Below are 17,720 nucleotides of genomic sequence, written 5' to 3'. Positions count from 1 at the left end.
CAGTACTCACACTGAATATAGGGTTGCATCCACATGGGCTGGACAAGGATGAAAAGGCAGATTTCAATCCAGACAGCTCTCAAAATGCAGCACCATCAGATCCCAAATCTCCCAAGCGTGCTATCTTTGGTCCCAGATCCAACTGGTATCAGGATTGTCACTACACCAGAAACATGGGTTTCTCCATACTGTCATGAGATCTGTTGAGGCCCAGACCAAACAGTGCCCCTGTCAAAGGGAACCAGAGGACCTGCTCCAGCCAGCATGTAGGCAAAGGGCACAATAGCTGGGCAAAAGATCCCATGCACGTAATTATAACAATGCCGGTGTTTACCAAGCTGCCTCCTTGCACTCTGCAGCCTTGTGTCAGGTGCCAGCTGCCATGGAAAGGTGCTGATACGGAAAGCAGTGGGACAAAAAAATATGCTTGTAGAGAAAAAAGTTACCCAAGAACAGAGCCAGAACACCTTGGAGACCTGGGCTGCATTCTGAGTGTTGAATGGGGTATAAACCTGCCCTGTGCCAAGCATGCAGCAGCACCCAGAGGTCTGTGGCCACTGGAGAAGAGGAGAAAGAAGTCAGAGGTGACTCGGGATGTGGCAGAATTTGCCAGTAGCTACACTCAGAGGTGGTAAGAAAGACTTTAACAGTGCTCCAAGGGGGAAATATGTGATATTCCACTCATTCTTCCAAGGCAGGGGTAGACCCCACCATCCAGGGAGGAATGGGGACCTTCAGGAAAAACACTAGTTAAAGATGTCTAGACCAGGAGCAACAAGGTCAGAGGGGCTGGAACACATGGGGCTGCATGGAGTGATGGGGGTTTATCCCCTTGCCCATAGGAACTGTCTGGGCCATGGGGAGAACACAGTGGGTTCTTTGAGGTGTAAGGTCCAACATCATTGTCCAGCCTGCCTGTTAAGATGTGCACCTCGCAGCATGGGCCAAACAGAGGTGACCAAGCACCGTGACCACACCGTGTCAAGCAGTCTTTCCTTTCCCAGGGAAGTCCAGGTACCACCAAGTTTGCACGGTGCATTCTCAACACGATGTTTAAAATCCAGTGAATCATTTACAACCTTTCAGTGAAACAATGAGAGCTGGGACAAGCTACAAGTGCCAGACAAGCTCTTGAATACAGATATTTGAAAGATATGCAAAAATTTTACAAGCATGAGGTACACGTCAGCTTTCCAGATTCACACACCTCACATCATCTCCATTACCTCCCCATATGTTATACACATGCGCAATTCTATGATAGATCATCAGTAACCATAAAAAGCAGGGGGGCTATCTGTTATTTAGATAGCAATTAAGAGAGTTCATTAAAAAGGAATGTAAAGGAAAAGGTCAATGACAACTTTAACTCTGGAGGTTTTACCATCTCTTCACACCATTAAAAAAACCCAGGTAGTCAGGGATTGTGTTCCCACAGAAGACGTTTTTCAAAAGGAGAAACTTCTGTGCAAGCCACATGGCAATTTGCCAGTCTCCTTTCTATTGCTGAAATTTGGCTTTTAGTGAAAATAGCACACATCTAATGCAATGCAAATATGCAGCATGGATCTATGCTGGTGAACACAAAGGAAAGATCCTGGGGAAGAATGGTATGGTCATTGTATTAATGCTGCTCCATCTCAGCATGATGTCCCCAGTGCAGTGGAAGGCTGAGCACAACACGAGAGCAAATTTTAAGTGCAGTTTTCTAATCAGAAAAGCTTTTAAAGGATAGCTGGTGAGTCCCTGCTGTGGCTGCAGTCAGATTCCTTTTAAAATCACCAGGAAAAGGAGGAAACATCCCCATAAAATCTGCAAAGTGGCATCGCCAACAGAGACGCGCAGACAGCTGTGCTGTCATTTCTGGGCACAGGCAGCTGGAATGGAAATATAGCACAGACCTCAAAAGAGCCACCTGGTCCTTGGCTTTCCAGGCGCCTGCTCATCTGGACGATGCGCGGTGGCAGTGTCCCCCAGGGGAGAGGGGCTCCCCCCCACAGAAATGATGCCCTTCACCAGAAAGACTGGAATCAATGGCCGGGCACCTGGCTTCGACACCTGCACGTGTACACATGCTAAGATTTTTATCTTTGCGTTCCCATTTTCTACTGCCTTTGTGACAACTGAATAGGAAGGGGCGCTAAAAAGCACTTCCACAAAATTAAATCACATTAAATAGTTTGGGAAATCTGTTCTTGCTTTCTGGAGACTCAAGGAAAAACGTGACAGCAGGGCACAGATGTATTTTCGGCAATTTTCTTACGACTTATGCATGTGTTTTTTCTTGTGTTTCCTATAGCCTCTTTTGGTTTTCTCACTTATCCTCAAAACCAAAGCAAAAACAAACAAACCAACCAACCACAACCAAAGCCAAACCACCACCAAAACTAAATCAAAGGCCATTACAAGCTTATCTTACACCTATCGATAAAACCATGTATTGAAAGAGCTGGGAACGTTTAGAATCCAGCTGCAATTGTAAGTAACATGTTCTTCAAGTTACCATTACAATAGTATCAACCTCTCCCTCTCTAAGACAGACACCGGCAATATGAGTCATATTTTTTGAAGTATCTAGGGAAAGATCAGTGGCTTTGGGAGAAATCAAAGAGAAGTTGCAATTAAAGAAGATTCCAGGAGGCAATAAAGCTTCTATGCAAAATGTCTCATAAAAACAAAACAAATAAAGGGGAAGAAGCTATATGGGGGGAGCAGGGGGAGAGGTACTTACACTGTTCTTCCATAACAACTATTTTAGTTTCTGAGGCTGGTAAGACTTGTGGTGCTTTCGTTGTTCCTGGGGAAATTAAGGTAAGAAAGTAGTGAACACAATATCTATTCTGAGCAGAGAAGAATGGGCTTAGCGACTGCGGGGAGGAGAACAGGAGCAGGTGCTGCTGGGTGGCGCAGGCTGGGGTGGCTACCAATGTGTTAGTACTGGTTAGAGTACGCTGGGACGGGTAACTGGGTAACAGAGGCAGACAAACCAGTGCCTCTGCAGGGGACGGCACGCTGGTCCCCTTGCTGTGAAGGGCATCGTGGTGTTAGGATCTCGGTCGTGGCAAAAAGGCAGAAATGGCTCAGGATTCAGCCGCAGGTGATGAGCGCAACTGCGGGAGGTTTTCTTAGCCCTGATGGCCACGAGAGGGCAAAGACGGAATCATAGATCAGTGTAGAAAAACGTGGAGTTTAAGAAAAGGTGAGATCCTCTGAAAAGCCTCCATCCCACAAGTATGTGCAGCTCAAAGTAATGCTCGTACAAGAGATGGAGGAACGGGAAACAGACAAAGGCCATGGCCCAGGGCAACATGGGAGTCGAGAACATTATTTCCTCCTCATAAACCAGGATATTGGGAAAGTCCAATGTCCACAGTCGCCAGCTCTACTCGAGCCCACTGGGAGCAACAGCTCTTTCTGGATCAAAGCCCCTCGCCACCCTCCAGATGCACAAAGGAGGAAGCACAGGAGCCTCCGCTCTGCGTGAAGTGCCCTGCCAGAGGCAGGCGTCAGAACACCGTGGAAAGGTCAAAGCAGGAAGGAGTTTTTGTAAAATTTGGGCTTTTTTCTGCAGTGTTCAGCAAAGATGGGGGAGGGTGGTCAGTTAAGGAGGCGTTTAGAAACTTTCTGAGGAAAAAAAGAGCCCGAAACAATCACATCTGTGCTGTGCCCTCATGCCCACGTAATATCAGTATTAGGCTACTCAACCAAGAGAACTGGGAAATGCGGTATTTTTCTAAGAAAGCATCTAATTTACGTCAAAATAATAAAAATCTGCAAATAGCACCAAAGCACAATATGTTTTGGTTAAGCCCAGAAGCATTTCCTCAGAAATTTACACCCTCCCACAACTTTTCAAGCGAAAGCATTTATTTCTGAGCTGCGTATTTTGTGGAAACACCAGAATTGCAGAGGAGAGATGAGGTGATGGGTTTGGCTGATGGGCATTTTCAAAGTGACATGGGGTCACTGCGCTGCAGCCACTGCCTTTCTAAAGAAAACTTCTCCTCAATGTGGTGTTTTCGGTGATTTGCTGCACATCTGCATGGTTGAAAAGGTGCTCTCTTGAAACTGGTCTAAACTGAAGAGTAGTAGTGGAATAGAGCAAAAAGTACATTGCAATGGCAACACTGCCTCATCAGGCTGAGAATTTTTTACCAGCAGAGACACAACCTCAGACCTTCACACCCATGATGGTGCCATGCGTGAGCTTCCTCCCTGCCAGGCAGGACTCAAGTGGGATCAGAAGCCTCTCTGTCTCTGGCCTCTGCACCCCTAGATGGGAATGGCTTGTTGGGCTGAGGACATCTTGCTCCTCCACAACACTCATCTCAAACCTCAACAGCTCAGGCCACCTCTTGCAATGCCACCTCTTTACAGGGGCACCCAGAGATGTCCCCAAACCTCGTGTCTCTGTGTCACAAGAGGTAATGTTAACTCATGACCTTTTCCCAGTCCTGGATTCGCACACCTGTATCACAGCAACACTACAGGACCACCAACAATATTGCTAAAGTGTCAGGTCAGAAAGTGTGCTTCCAGCAGACAGTTGCAGAGCATCCATCCCAGCCAGCCTGTCCAGGACAGGCGGATGCACCAGGTGCCCAGGGACAGGGCAGCAGTAAAGACATAGAATATAGGGCAGCAGAACACAGCAATAGCTGGAGTGAGCTTCTGGGAAAGAGGGGAAGGCTCCGAGGGGAGGCCAGCTCACATGTCTACTCTGATGGTTACAGACTGCTAAACTTCACTGAGCACTGTGTTGAGACTCAGCCACAACAGGATTAATACTAAGGAGCTCGGAGAAGAACGCAAGCAGGGACAAAGGAAAGCACACGTGTGGATTCAGAGACAAGCAGAAGCATTGAGGAGTATTCTACTGAAAGATATCCTGGAAGAAGGGAGCTTGCAGAAGTGAGGAAAGCTGTCAAGAACACAAGAAGGCCCAGCAGTAAGGACGGGGAGACTCCAGGACAGCAAGTGCTTGGGCACAGCAGAAGGCTGTTCAGCTCTGGGTAGGTCCAGGGGCAAGTGGAAGAAGATTGCAAAGGGGTGACAGAGCTGCAAAAGCCTACATCATCTTGTTTACCTTTGCAAGGGTCTACAATTAGCATTTGACTGCTCTCCTGCCAGGTGACCTGCAAATGGCAGCAGCAAGATGTGCATGCAGCTGAGAGCAGCAAGCCCAAGGCAGAGTTGCAAGGCAGCTTAGAAAATGGATTAATCAAGGCACTGCCACAGCAGGGCAGAGCAGGCAATCGAACGGACCTGCAGCACGTTGCAGCCTGCAGCTTCACTAGCAAAAGCCATAGCCCAGATCTTTGGGTTTCTTTGATTGCTTTTCAGGTCTCAACACATTCCTGGGACAACTGGAACAACTGGGACACCTCAGGTGTGTCCTCGTACCCCCTGTGACCTGAGAGCAATCACCTGTACTTGCCACACAGCATGCTCTCCTGCAGAGGAAGAGTTAAAGCCTGACAAACGCTGCCATTACCTGTGCATGCAGGAAGAGGCAGTTGGAAGTTGTAGTGCATTTTCCAGGTGCCATAAGTGTCCAGGATCAGAGCCTTACAGCGGACACTGTTCAATCACACCCTTCCTCTTGTGAAAGGGGATTGCTAGTGACTGGCAAGGGCGAGCGGAAGAGGCAGACAGGGCAGGTAGATGCTGCCCATGCATGTTGCACATGGGGAGGGGGGTTGCATCTGCAGCTCCCGGTCAAAACAGGCAGGAACAATTCACATTGTGATGGGACAACCATAGCGCGAGTCAGAAAAAAAGGGAGCAGCACTGCCTCGGTTAGCTTACTCTGGACACCTTTCCTACCACGGTCAGAAATAAATAGGGCAGAGCAGTAGGGCTAACTCCATAGACGTGAAGCATGAAGGCATGGAGGGCTGAGCACGGGTGGCCTTTCTCCAGACTTTGCAAGCACAGGGTTTTTACAGGCAGAGTAACGGGGCGGGGGGGTCGGTGCGCTATGTGATATTGCAGCTTCACAGAATAAAAGATTCAGGACCGCAAACACTGCTGCAGAGGTTAATAGAGAAAATAATGCCAGAAAGCAGCAGGAGAAAGCTACCTTCCTTCATATTTGAGTAATACTAATAAAAGCACAACAACAGAGAAACTAGATCACACCAAAGGGTGGCAGAGCACAGAGCCCAGGCTCCCACAGCGGCCCGTTGTGAATGGCAGGAGGAAGAGCTTAGGAAACAGCCATCCCTCCCTAATCGCACCCTCTCGGCTTCTGGCAACCACTGTAGGGACTTTCTGAGCTGGAGGGTGCATCCAAACCATCATGTTAAGCAACATAATTATTATGACCAAGACAATAATAAAACCGTCTAACCTCAGACTCCATCTGCTGAGCTCTAAGAGATGGAGCACACGTTCTAGGATGAAAACCAGAACCAACTTCACTCATCGCAAAGCTATGGTTTAATTACTTGTCTTCTGGTGAGTTTTGCTTCTCAGAAATTCTTTAAAAAAATAAAACATCAAACCCACCAGTTGCTTTCTTTCCTCCTTGCTTCTTTTAAAAAAATACATAGACTGTTAAGTTTATTTAAAATGTAAATTAACCACATTGCCAATGACAGATAACAAAGATAAACATTTATGCTAAGCTGCATTTTTCTTATCTCCCAGGATTGTTTTACTCTGTATCCTGAAAGCATGAAACAAAATACACGACAGATCACGTGCAGAACCTCCCGCTTTCTGCTTTGAATGGCAGACAGCTCAAGACATTTGCTGGCTTCTTCACTTACCACTTTTCACATTCAGGCTGCCTTTTGCGGTGTCTTTCCCTAAAACGTTCTCCGCTTCACAGCTGTACTCCCCAGCATCTTCCAGCTTCACCTTGTTGAACTGCAGTCTGGAAATCTTTCTGTTGAAAAGTACAGCAGACATTTCTTATTTGATTGCTAACCATCCTCAGGAATTGATAACCAGTCCTGGCCCTAGCATGCTGCCCAGTATGTCACCCCTTCTTGAGAGGATGGGCTGCCTGATCTCACAAGCTGAACAGGCACACAAGCCTGGTCAGGATTCGGGCGAGACCATTCCCAGGAATCACAACCACCACAATTTTCTGAATTAACATCTCTCTCTAAACCCACTGCTCTTAGTGTGTCGCCATGGTTTGGTGTGACACCTGCTCTCATTCACACAGAAAGTCTTGTGAGGGGTTGAGCATCCCAGCACGACGGCTTTCTACACTGGAGAAAAGTCACGATACTGATGGACAGCGGGATCTGCCCACTGAGGAGTCAAGACGCGTGTCCTGCACCTTCCTCAGCAAGGAGGCCGAGCAGTCCAGGGCTTTACCAGCTGCATTCAGCAGTGCCACCCACGGGGCCAGGGGGGATTCATCCCTGCATCCCTTTCCAGCCCGCAAACCAAACCCCTGTGGTTTGACCTAGGCAGCTAGCTTGTAGCTTTATCTGGGCCAACAAATAGGGCAAGCACTTTGTCTCCCTCAGGTACTCACACTCCAATATACACTGATGATTGCCCACGTCACCTAACAACCTGCGTTCCTTGTTCCGTGGGAGAGGGAGCAGCTCTGTGGTGCTATGAGGAAGACAAGCATCACCTTTCTCACTGGGGATGACCAATGACTCATTCTCTGGGATGTCTCTGACTAACAGACAAAACCTCTTGTTGCCCAGTTGAACAGAGGTCTATAGGAGCCCTCAATACACTGAATACCACTCATGAGACCACAGTGGGACTCCCACGTTAGGCCCTCTGTTTTCCTACATTTCCCTCTGGTTTAGTCATCTTATCAAAAAACACCCTGTGTACTCTTCTCATAATACCTCTCCGCTTTCTACCTCAAACCTTTATCTCAGGTCTGTGTTACACAGTCTCTTTATTTAGATACCTGGAAACACTGCCAGCTTTAGAAAGAGGTCCCAGTGGCCTATGTCACCTAAGACAAATAAAATTCCTTTAAAGTGGAAAATAATCATTAGCTTTGGACATATTTGCAATGCTACATGAGTCATCTGAGAAGGACTTTTCTTTGGGCTGTGCAAATCATCATCCATAGGAAGTCCACAGAAGCACACTGGCATATTTTTAACACACTGGCGTGTTGTTTCACTGGGAGCCACGGTGCAAGGACACAGTGCGAACATCTCACTAGTTATATTAGTAAATTAAAAGCACTTGGAGACAACTTGGTAGAGCTCCCATGATGCAGGCGCTGCCCTGTTTTACAGGGTGCTGTCAAGTGTTCAATTGCATGAGTTTAGGCCCCATGTGGAGCAGTTTTGAAATGAATGTTGACAGTACGCAAAGATCTTTTGAATGCCTCTAAACTTAGCTGTCCCCTAATCCACTGTGCAAAGCCAGGTATTTGGGCCAACATGTTCTTATATCTTACATTCTTACAGCTCTCTCAACCCCCATAGACAGAATGCACCGTTTGTTTTACAAACCACCCCTATGCCTGGCTTGCAGCCCTCGCTGCAGAGCGAAAAGGCAGGCGGTGTGTGTTGAAAGCAGCTTGTAGGAGTGCGGCTCTAAGTCAAAGTCCTGTAGGAAACACGACCCTTGCACAGCAGCAGTCTGTGGCTGTCTGCATGCAGAGCTGGAAGCATCAACAAACACCCTGCCTTCAGCTGCTGGAGGACAGATACTCTAATGATAATTGCCTGTATTGCAATCTCCTACACACAGCATGTTTCACTGTGTGTTGTAACCGGAAAAAAACACTACAGCGTTAGAATACCACCTGTGTACGTGATCTTTTACTGGTAAAGGGTTTTAAGTCCAAAAGATACAAATTAGTAAGTTATTAGTGACACAGAAGGCTAATGAAAGGGGGCACACCTGACAGACTCGTCTCCAAGAACAGGTTGAGAGACATTTGGTCTTTTACCTGGAACTGGAGAGGAATGTGAGCAGAATAAAAAGCAATGTTGTCATTTATAGCATATCAGCATCAAGGAGAAACCAAAGAGGATTATTTTGTTTCGATGCACAGGACTTGTACTGTCAAAATAGCTTATTTTTATTTTCCATCACTGTTTGTTAAAATTCTCCTGGATTGCAAGATCCCATTGAAAAATCAAGAGCTTTTTCTTGCTTGTCATACCCCACAACAATGGTGTAGCTACTCTTGGTCTCCACACTGTGCTGTATAACGTCAGGTAACAGACTTGGGGGAGAGGGACAAAGGGTACAGACGAGGACCAGTTTTTAGGTGGAACACAAGTCAGTAAAGAGTATTTCCCTGTTCCAGGAAACACTGAAGGAAACAGAGAGATACCTTAGGGAGAGACACCATTAGTTATACGCCTTTTAATTTGGGAGAAATGCCTGTGGACTAGAAGAACTGAACCTGAAGGATGTAAAAAGACGAGACCTGGTTTGGTCTCTGTGTGGCAAAGACAAAGATGACCAGTCTCTCTGTTCCAATTTACCATCTTCAAATGCTACTGAAATATGTCAAAACTGCCTAGGAAATTGCTTTTTCAAGTTTTTATTCTTCCTCCTGCTGCCCCAGAGGGCAGGGACTTTGTTCACTGGAGGGCAGAAGCATGTTTTTACAAAAATACCAAGTAGTAGCATACGAGGAACGAAGTTGTGCACAGGAGTTGTGCATCCAGTCCCCTGCTGCCCTGCTGGGAGCGGTTCTTGGGGACACCAGCCCTGGGAAAGCCCAACCATGTGCATTCACAAGGGTGCCTGGCTGCCAGACCATGCCATTCTTCTGGAGGAAGGCACTGCCCCGGGGCTGTTTGTTCAGTGAAAGGGCCAGGGTCACTGACAGATCCCATCATTTCACTGCAGTGCAACTCTGTTGATATTTCTTTACTTCAGGGGAAAATCCGCCTCATTGTCTTTTCTGACCCTCAGCACATATGACTTAACCACGCACTAATTATCTCCTGTGGTGCCAATGGAGGAAGAAGCCATGGGGAATATGTTGTCTGCAAGCTCTGGGGGATAGGATACACAAGGAGACCTTCAGCCTGGCCAGAAGATCATCCCCCAAAATACCTTTCTGGCTAGGAGAAAAGAGTCCCCCAGAGGGCAGTTTGGAGTGATGAGTAAATCGCCCTCTGCGGTGCCAGTCTCCAGACTACAATGGGAAACGGGGAGATCAGCCCTTGGCCAGGACCTACACAAAGATCCTAGCAAATTCTGGCCTGGAAGGGTGACCTCATCTGCTCTAATTTAGACATCTCATCTGAATGTGAGCTTAGGCCCTGAGGCCTCCAGTGTAGTCAGAGGAAAAGAAACAGGCACTTCATCTCAGCCAAGGAGGAACTTTTCATGACAGGAGTCATGTTCCCATCAGCACTTCGGTCAAGCTTGAATCATTCTTCTCCTCTTCCCTACTGCCAAGTGGAAATAGGACTGTCTTCCCAGGTCATCTCCTCACAAAGCTGTTCACCTCAGAGCGCGTGTGCAGGAGAGCAGCTGCCATGAGCTGCCTCCAAGACACCCGAGTTCCACTGAGGACTTTGTGTTCCCTGTGAGAGTTCAGCCACTTCTGCATCGTTCAGGACAAAAATAGCTCTAGGATTACTACGGTTGTAGCGTTTTATTAGTCTTCTAAAAATAGGGTAGCTAGCAGATCAGTAATAAAGAAGTCAAGGAATTAGCCGATCAAGAGAATTTGAAGACTACAACATATGCGGCTCCTAAATTGTCAATGAAGAACACTGCACATAGTAAACACACCTTACATCCTAGGAAAAGGAAATTCCCAAACGTGTCCCATGCGAAGGACACACTGAATACACTGCTGTGGTTACCTATTAACTCCATTCCTCTCTGTTTGCACAGAGAGACGGTGCCAGGAACATTACCAGTATTGTAGAGAGCAGAAAGGCCAGCAATTGCTGTAACGTGTGCTGCTTACACTCCTGTCAAAGATTTAACGGCTGCCTATGTGCAGTCCTGGCACTCTGCACAGCGATGCATTTGCCCTAAGGGAGCAGCTAATGATTGGCAAGGAGATTCAGAGCATCCAGTTGTTCAGTTTACAGTCAAGAAGGTTGTCCAGCAGCCACCAAACATCGGGCAGCCCCACTGGCTGGAGCAGTGGGTCTCAGTGCCTTGGGGAACACATTCATTTTCCCTAGCACACAGTGGGATATAGGCAGGTAGAAGAGATCACTGCAATGCAAAGCAGAGTGGGGATGGCCATAGTAAAGCCCTCTGTCTGGCAAGGCAGAATGCGGTAGCCATAGAGTCACAGAATGTCCTGAGCTGGAAGAGACACAAAAGGATCATGGAGTCCAACTCCTGTCCCTGCACAGGACACCCCACAGGTCACACCGTGTGTCTGAGGACGTTGTCCAGTCTCTTCTTGAACACTGTCAGGCTGGGGCCGTGACACCTCCCTGGGAGCCTGTTCAGTGTCCAGCACCTCTGGGTGAAGAACCTTTTCCTCATGTCCCACTGACTCTCCCTGGCACATCTTCTGCCATTGCCTGGGTTCTGTCCCTGTCACAGAGAGAAGAGCTCAGCCCTGCCCCTCCTGCTCCCCTGCTGAGGAACCTGCAGCCCATGAGCTCTGCCCTCAGTCTGCTCTGCTCCAGCTGAACAAACCCAGGGACTCCAGCCACTCCTCATACGGCTTCCCCTCTAAAACCTTCATCAACCTCATGGCCTCTTCGGACACTCTCCAGTAGCTTTATATCCTTTTTATACTGTGAAACCCAAACAGGAGCATCCTCTCCCCTGCACAGCCAGATGGAAACCACCCCGATCTCTTCCCTGCCCTTCAGTTACAGAGCAGCACAACAGAGCTGGAAAAGCCATGGTGCCCTGCAGCGCCTGAAAAACACAAGTGGCCCTGTGCTGCCTGCTATGTACTCTAGGGCATGAGCTCGCTAGCTCAGGATTAGCTATAGAAACAGCAAATGGGAAAGGGGAAAAATACCCTCAAGCAAAGCAATTGAATAAGAGGAGCAAGGACAGGCAAGTTCAGACTTTTCAGCTCGGCCATCATCCCTCCTGCAGTGACGAAGTTCTCCTTCCTTCTCCCCTCACACCACCATCTCCCCACTCAGTGCTCGACCTGCTGGGGCTGTGGGAAAAGCAGGTGTGGGAGACAGCTAATGTCCTTGAGGGTGCTCAGGAGAGGAGCGACCATCCCCTGACTCCCTCTGCCTGTTTCTCCTACCCCTGTCCCCCAACATTAAAGTGCTGTTCTAACCTGAAAAGCAGATTTGCCCCTTCTCTGCTCAGCAGTGCTGTTGTCTCTCTTGGGACAGGCTGATTTTAAAAAGAAGACTCGACCAGTCCTCAGTCGGCAGAGCTGACATGGACACTGGCATGAGAGCGAGAGCTGGAGTGCCTTCTGGGTCACACAGCGTCAATAGAAGGGGAAAAGATCGATAAGTACGCTTCAAAGAGCAGGGTCACTTGTGCAACCCCCCCTCCATCCTCAAATTCAGCCTGGGGCTTCATCGCTGAATTGCCACAGATGTCCCTGCAATGGGAAGAGGTGTAGTGCAACAGGGCAGCGTCATGCAACCACACACCAGTCCCCAGAGCGGACTTTGTGGCCACTCTGTTGAGAGGCAACTCCCCGTGTGCTGCTGCTCTTTGTGTCAGGGAAGTCTGCGGCAGCTGCCAGGGCGTGAAATCAATGAATACGTAAAAGCTGAGGTTTGGGTTAAAGCTGTTGCACAGACTCATTGTCAGTACAGGGTCCCTTGTATTACTTGTCCTGGAATTCAAGGCAACTGGTCCATCCCACAAATGTTTCTTCCAACTCCAATGCCGGGATTTTAATTTCTTTGAGAAAATGCAGATACCGGAGCAGTACTCTGAGGCTTGCTCAGAGCAGGTCCTTTCCCTCCTTACTGTGATATCTCACAGGAGACATCTAGCAGCCTGCCAAGAGCCAGGGACCTCCCAGCACCAAATGTCCCAAAGAGTGCATGACCTCAATACAGAGCTGAGACACCCCTGGTAGTTGTGCAGCCAGGACAGCTTGCAGAGGTCTCACTATTTCAGCAACCAAACTACAAGCTTGTCCTGTTGAGAGAAGGGGAAAAGAGGGTCAGTGCTGCTGAGGAGAAGGCACAGAGGTCCTGGTTTGGAAGTGTATCACATGGAGGCTGATATGCTGGGCAAATCACAAGCAGAACCAGAACTTCATGGATTGCCAGAAGGCTTTAGAGGGTTTTTAAAGGAAAGCCAATTAGTTTTTAAAAATCAGGGGAGGAGGCGCCATACTAAAAGCAGCTATCTGGGGGAAAGCCTGTGCAGAGCACAGGAATGGAAATCAGCAGAGCCATGCTATGAACACTCAGATCAGGAAAAGGTATTTGTGGGAATAGAGATGGTAGGAAAGGGATGGCACCTTCAGATTGACAGAGAACTACCCCTGAAAAACCTCTGCAAAACGTATCACCACGGTGCAAGAGATTCAGTTACTGTTTGGGGGTTCCTTTCTGAGTTTGGAGCCTTTGGGATGGATGTCATTCTTTCCTTCCCAAGCCATTTTTCTGCAACTGGTATGTGTCACAGATCCTCAGTGCCTGCCAAGTATTAGGGGGACCTGGCAAATTCATGCCTATAGGTATATAATGTGCTGTCCCAGATGAACAGCCCTCACCCTGGCTCTCCTTGCTCAAGGCTGAGCACTTGAACAACTGGATGAATGAAATTTCAGCTCATGTCTCAATGAGTGCTTCAACTGAATCTCTAACATTTTGCAGCTGTGGTGGGCTAAGGTCTGTAGGGAGAGGTGTTGCTTGTGTGTTGCGGTGGTGGTGTTTGGTGGTGGGTTTTCTTGCTTGGTTGGTTTTTGGGGGTTGGTTGGTTGTTTTTTAAGCAGCCACCATCACCAGAAAAAAAAACCAAACTAAATTTCAGGCACGTAAAGCTCCTTTCACCTCTAAGTTTGCACACATCATCAGTTGAAGCAGCCCGGCATCTGGCTGTAACTTGTTAGCCACTATAACTCAGTCAAGCTTGATTAAATGCCCATTCCCTGAATCTCTTAGGAGCCCAAACTTGTAAAGTTTTTGGATTGTTCTAGCTCAAGACCCAACTGCTTCTTCTTTCAGTTCTCAAATTCCCTGGTTCAGTCCCAGGTGCATTGGCCAAGATGATGTCCATCATCTCCTTTAAAACAACAAGCAGACAAACAAAGGAGATGCTCTCCTTCACACCCCCCTCCAATAAAGTGCCTTCAGCAGCTAAAACCAAATCCCAAATATCAGAGACTTATAATGACATCGTGAGAGTTAGCAAGTCAGAAGCTCCCCTGGTGATTATAACAACACCGGTGCTTGAGAAGAGCCTTAGCTTCAAGGCATCTGGAATTGCTCTTGCAAGATCCATTGTCAAATGAGCCTTTTCCTTTGTTTAAAAATGTCAGCCTGAAGACCCCTGCCAGAGTGGTGGTATAGCCTGCTTGGGTTCACTCTGGCTCCCACAAGGCTTCAACAGTTCTCTTTGCCCCTCCTTGTCTCCAGGCTTAATTAGGAAATCATTTATCTTTATTGGCACTCTCTTTCCCCTGCTGCTTTGGCATTATTATTATTTTTTTGCCTTCATTCCAGGGCAGTGAGCTGTACAGGGAAGACCACAGCCCCATTCATTGTGGGTGGGGAATAATCTACAGCAGGGAGCTCTACAAGGAAGACCCCAGCAATGAATCTGCCCCAACCAGCATCGCCTGGGGGACTACTGTACAGAAACAGGAGAGGAGGGTATCCCTTGGCTCCACTTACAGGCTAACAATAGGGATTCCTGGTGATACTGAAAGTAGGACACTACTCCCAAGAGATGTCATATGGTTAGCCTGTCCCAAACTGAACTGCCAACCCTCTCTAATCTAATGATATGCCTACTTCATCACCCTAGCAATCTTCCTTGGTAAAAGAGCACACAAAGAGAAGAGGCTGTAAGGACAGCCACAGCTAGGAGACTACCAGGCTCCTGGACCCGCTTCGATTCCAGCTGAAGACCTACGTGTCTCAAAGCTGAGCCCTGAGCACAGCCTGGAGCTGGGTAGGTTCTCTGCACCTCCACAAACAGAAACTCCCTTGACTGTCTCCACAACCGGTATCTGACCATTTGTCAGGACAAAGAATCAAAACTCAGCCTTAACTTCTTGGTAGCCAGCGGCCTCAACCAGACCTCAGGTGCACTTAGCAGGATATGCTACCGCTTTGGCAGATCAGACGGAGAGCCGCTCGCTACGCTCTTCTCCCACTACTGCATGTAATTCTTGATGGGTAATTTCTCTAGGTTCACCATCAACTGTGCTTTATTTAAATAGAGCAGGAGATGAAATTCCAGCCAATAATTTCTTCCACCTTAAAGAGAAGTTTCCTCTTCGTGCAAGCCAGGCTTGCCTCAGCCTGTTACTAATTACAGATAGAACATGCAGTTCAGAAAGGAGGAATCAGAATAGTTCCCCTCCCTCCAGCAAATACCCATTGAAAAAAACATGACTTCTTTGCCTGATGGCACCAGAAGTTTTGCCGGTAAGTTTAAAAAACAAGAGGGAAGATGATTGATGGAAAGGCTGAAGAGCTGACATGCAGTTAACTGCTCCTCTCCTCCTTACAACATATACTTGCCTTATTTTCAAGGAGATTCCTAACTCTAGGAAGGCCAGTGGGACCAGATGAAAACTTGATCACAGAAAAAAGGACTTTGGTCACACTATCTAGCTAGAGATCTCACGGCCTTTTAAACATACAGGGGGGAAAGTCAGGCACAGATCAGTAGAGGAATGAGTCACAGAGGGCAACCATGTTCTTCTTGTCTCTCATGCTAATCCTTTGCGTGTTGTCTAAGGACCACAGAGCTGCACAGTCCAACGCAGAGCTGAGCCCAGCTCTGCCCAGGACTCACAGGTCCAAGGGAAACACTATGGACAACACCTCCACATCCTGGCAGGGCTCCTTTTGCCTGGCTCCAACAGGTCTATCAGGTCTTTGGATCAAACTTTTAAAGAAATGATCCTGTGCACGTGGCCAGTTACTGCATAGTCCATGATAATTTTTTACCTTCTCTATGAAAGTCCCTCCTCAGTGCTCTAATTTTAGCCCTCTGGAAACCCCATTATTCTTGAATTAATCATCACAGGGTGAGACTTCCTTTCTGAGCTTTACAGTATAGGATGTTTAATTCTTTCCTGAAATCCCCTCCTAACATGCTGGAAGTAATGATGTACAACCATATCCCCATGTCCAGTTTTGCGTCCCTCTACTAAAATCAGCCCCACTACCTACTTAATGGAGACATGCAAAGTTACAAGGGCTCCTTGATCCTCAGCCTGTAGGCACGGAGACATTTTTAACATTTATTGCACACAACCAAGACCAGAAGGAGTCAGGTCCAACGCCATGAGCACTGTGTCCTCACTGTGTTTTCAAGCACTGAGACCTAGAAAACCCAGTGGAGAGGAGAGCCTGGAAGCTGAGGATGTCAGACCAGGTGTGCACAGACGCATCCAGATCTGCCTGGAGAAGTGTTCCTGCACTCGAGTGTTCCTCACTGCTCAACAAGGGGAAAATGGTCAACAAAAGCTTGTCTTCTCAGAGCTGTCCCAACTTGACAGCTGCTTGAGTCTATTCTCCACAGCCAGACTCAGCCCCAAACAGACAAGCTCTCCACTTAATGGCAAGTTTTAATGGCAGCAGGGAGCAGAAGCAGGGATGGGAAGTGACTCTGGGGGCAGCTCAGTGGGGGATGCTTTGGGCTCACACCTTTGCCGCTGAGGGAGCCTCAGACACTGGAGGAGGCAGGTGCTCAGCTTTCTTTAAACTGTTTATCCTTGGACTTATTTTGCCAGCAGGAAGCACTTCTAGCACGCACACGTCCTCAGCCTGTCACTGACAGGCCGTGAGACAGTGTGTTGCCATGGAAACTGGTAAATGCAAAATGATGACTTGACAGCAGTGTCCTGAGGAAAGGGGATCAACCTTCTTCCATATGTTTCCGTTCTTGAGCCGGGGGTGCGTGCCTGCCCTGCATCACTGTGGGTGGGATGGCGTCCTGTCACAGCTTTGTGCTGGACACAGGGTGCCAGGAGGCACTATGGTCTCTGGAACCACAGCAGGGAAATGCTGCAAGAGGCACTTCTCACCATCATCAGGATCCCTTTTGCTGGGTGTTTCGTCTCAGGCCGATTGCTCTCTAGCTCTGAGGACATTAGCCCCCCGACATCCCTGCGAGACTCCGGTGGCAGCAAGCTCAGGGTCCCACAAGCTGCCTGCCCATAGGGATGCAGAGTCCACATGGGCTGGACCCGCAGGCTCCCACCCTGGCTGCGGTGCGGACCTTCCTTCAGGACATCCCAGCTCCAGTACCCCTCGGTAAACAACTGAGGCCATGAGGCTGACAAGGGCCACACAAATACTGAGGGTGACAGAGAAAAGAGACAGGCACAGCTCTGCCCTGCCCTGCTGCCTGCAAGCCCAGACTGCCCCTCCTGAGCAGTCCACATCCACTAGATACATCCAGTTCCCCTGGATCCGCTGGTGTTCCCATCCTAAGACTTCCACTGACCTCTCTCTGCCTCATCTCAAAACAGCCACGAATCCCACAGTTATTATGAAGGAGGCCAAGCATTTTGGGTGTGACTTTGAAATCAAAAGCAACAGGACTGAAATTAAATTAGAGCAATTAACAATAACCCATTCGAGCACTAACTGATTCTATAACTGATTTTTCTAGTGGCTTCTGATTTTGAAAAATAATACTCTATCAAGCCCATA

At 48.1% G+C, this 17,720-nt stretch overlaps 1 protein-coding gene across 5 annotated transcripts in view; it reads right to left on the bottom strand.

The window, feature by feature from the left end:
* NRG2 (neuregulin 2) overlaps positions 1-17,720 on the bottom strand; it is a 163,578-nt gene that overhangs the window by 44,292 nt on the left and 101,566 nt on the right. For 3 of the 5 annotated variants that reach the window (XM_071814853.1, XM_065849035.2, XM_071814854.1), the window contains exons 3-4: positions 6,774-6,892; positions 2,732-2,797 (exon numbers count right to left, since the gene is read on the bottom strand). In XM_071814853.1, coding sequence (XP_071670954.1) covers positions 2,732-2,797; positions 6,774-6,892 — 185 coding nt within the window. The remainder of the gene's footprint in view (positions 1-2,731; positions 2,798-6,773; positions 6,893-17,720) is intronic. The other 2 variants (XM_071814856.1, XM_065849036.2) reach the window with 1 other exon arrangement.

The sequence above is a fragment of the Patagioenas fasciata genome, chromosome 14 (assembly GCF_037038585.1).
Source record: "Patagioenas fasciata isolate bPatFas1 chromosome 14, bPatFas1.hap1, whole genome shotgun sequence".
In the NCBI taxonomy this organism is placed as follows: domain Eukaryota; kingdom Metazoa; phylum Chordata; class Aves; order Columbiformes; family Columbidae; genus Patagioenas; species Patagioenas fasciata.
This window is presented reverse-complemented; position numbering and strand designations above follow the sequence as displayed.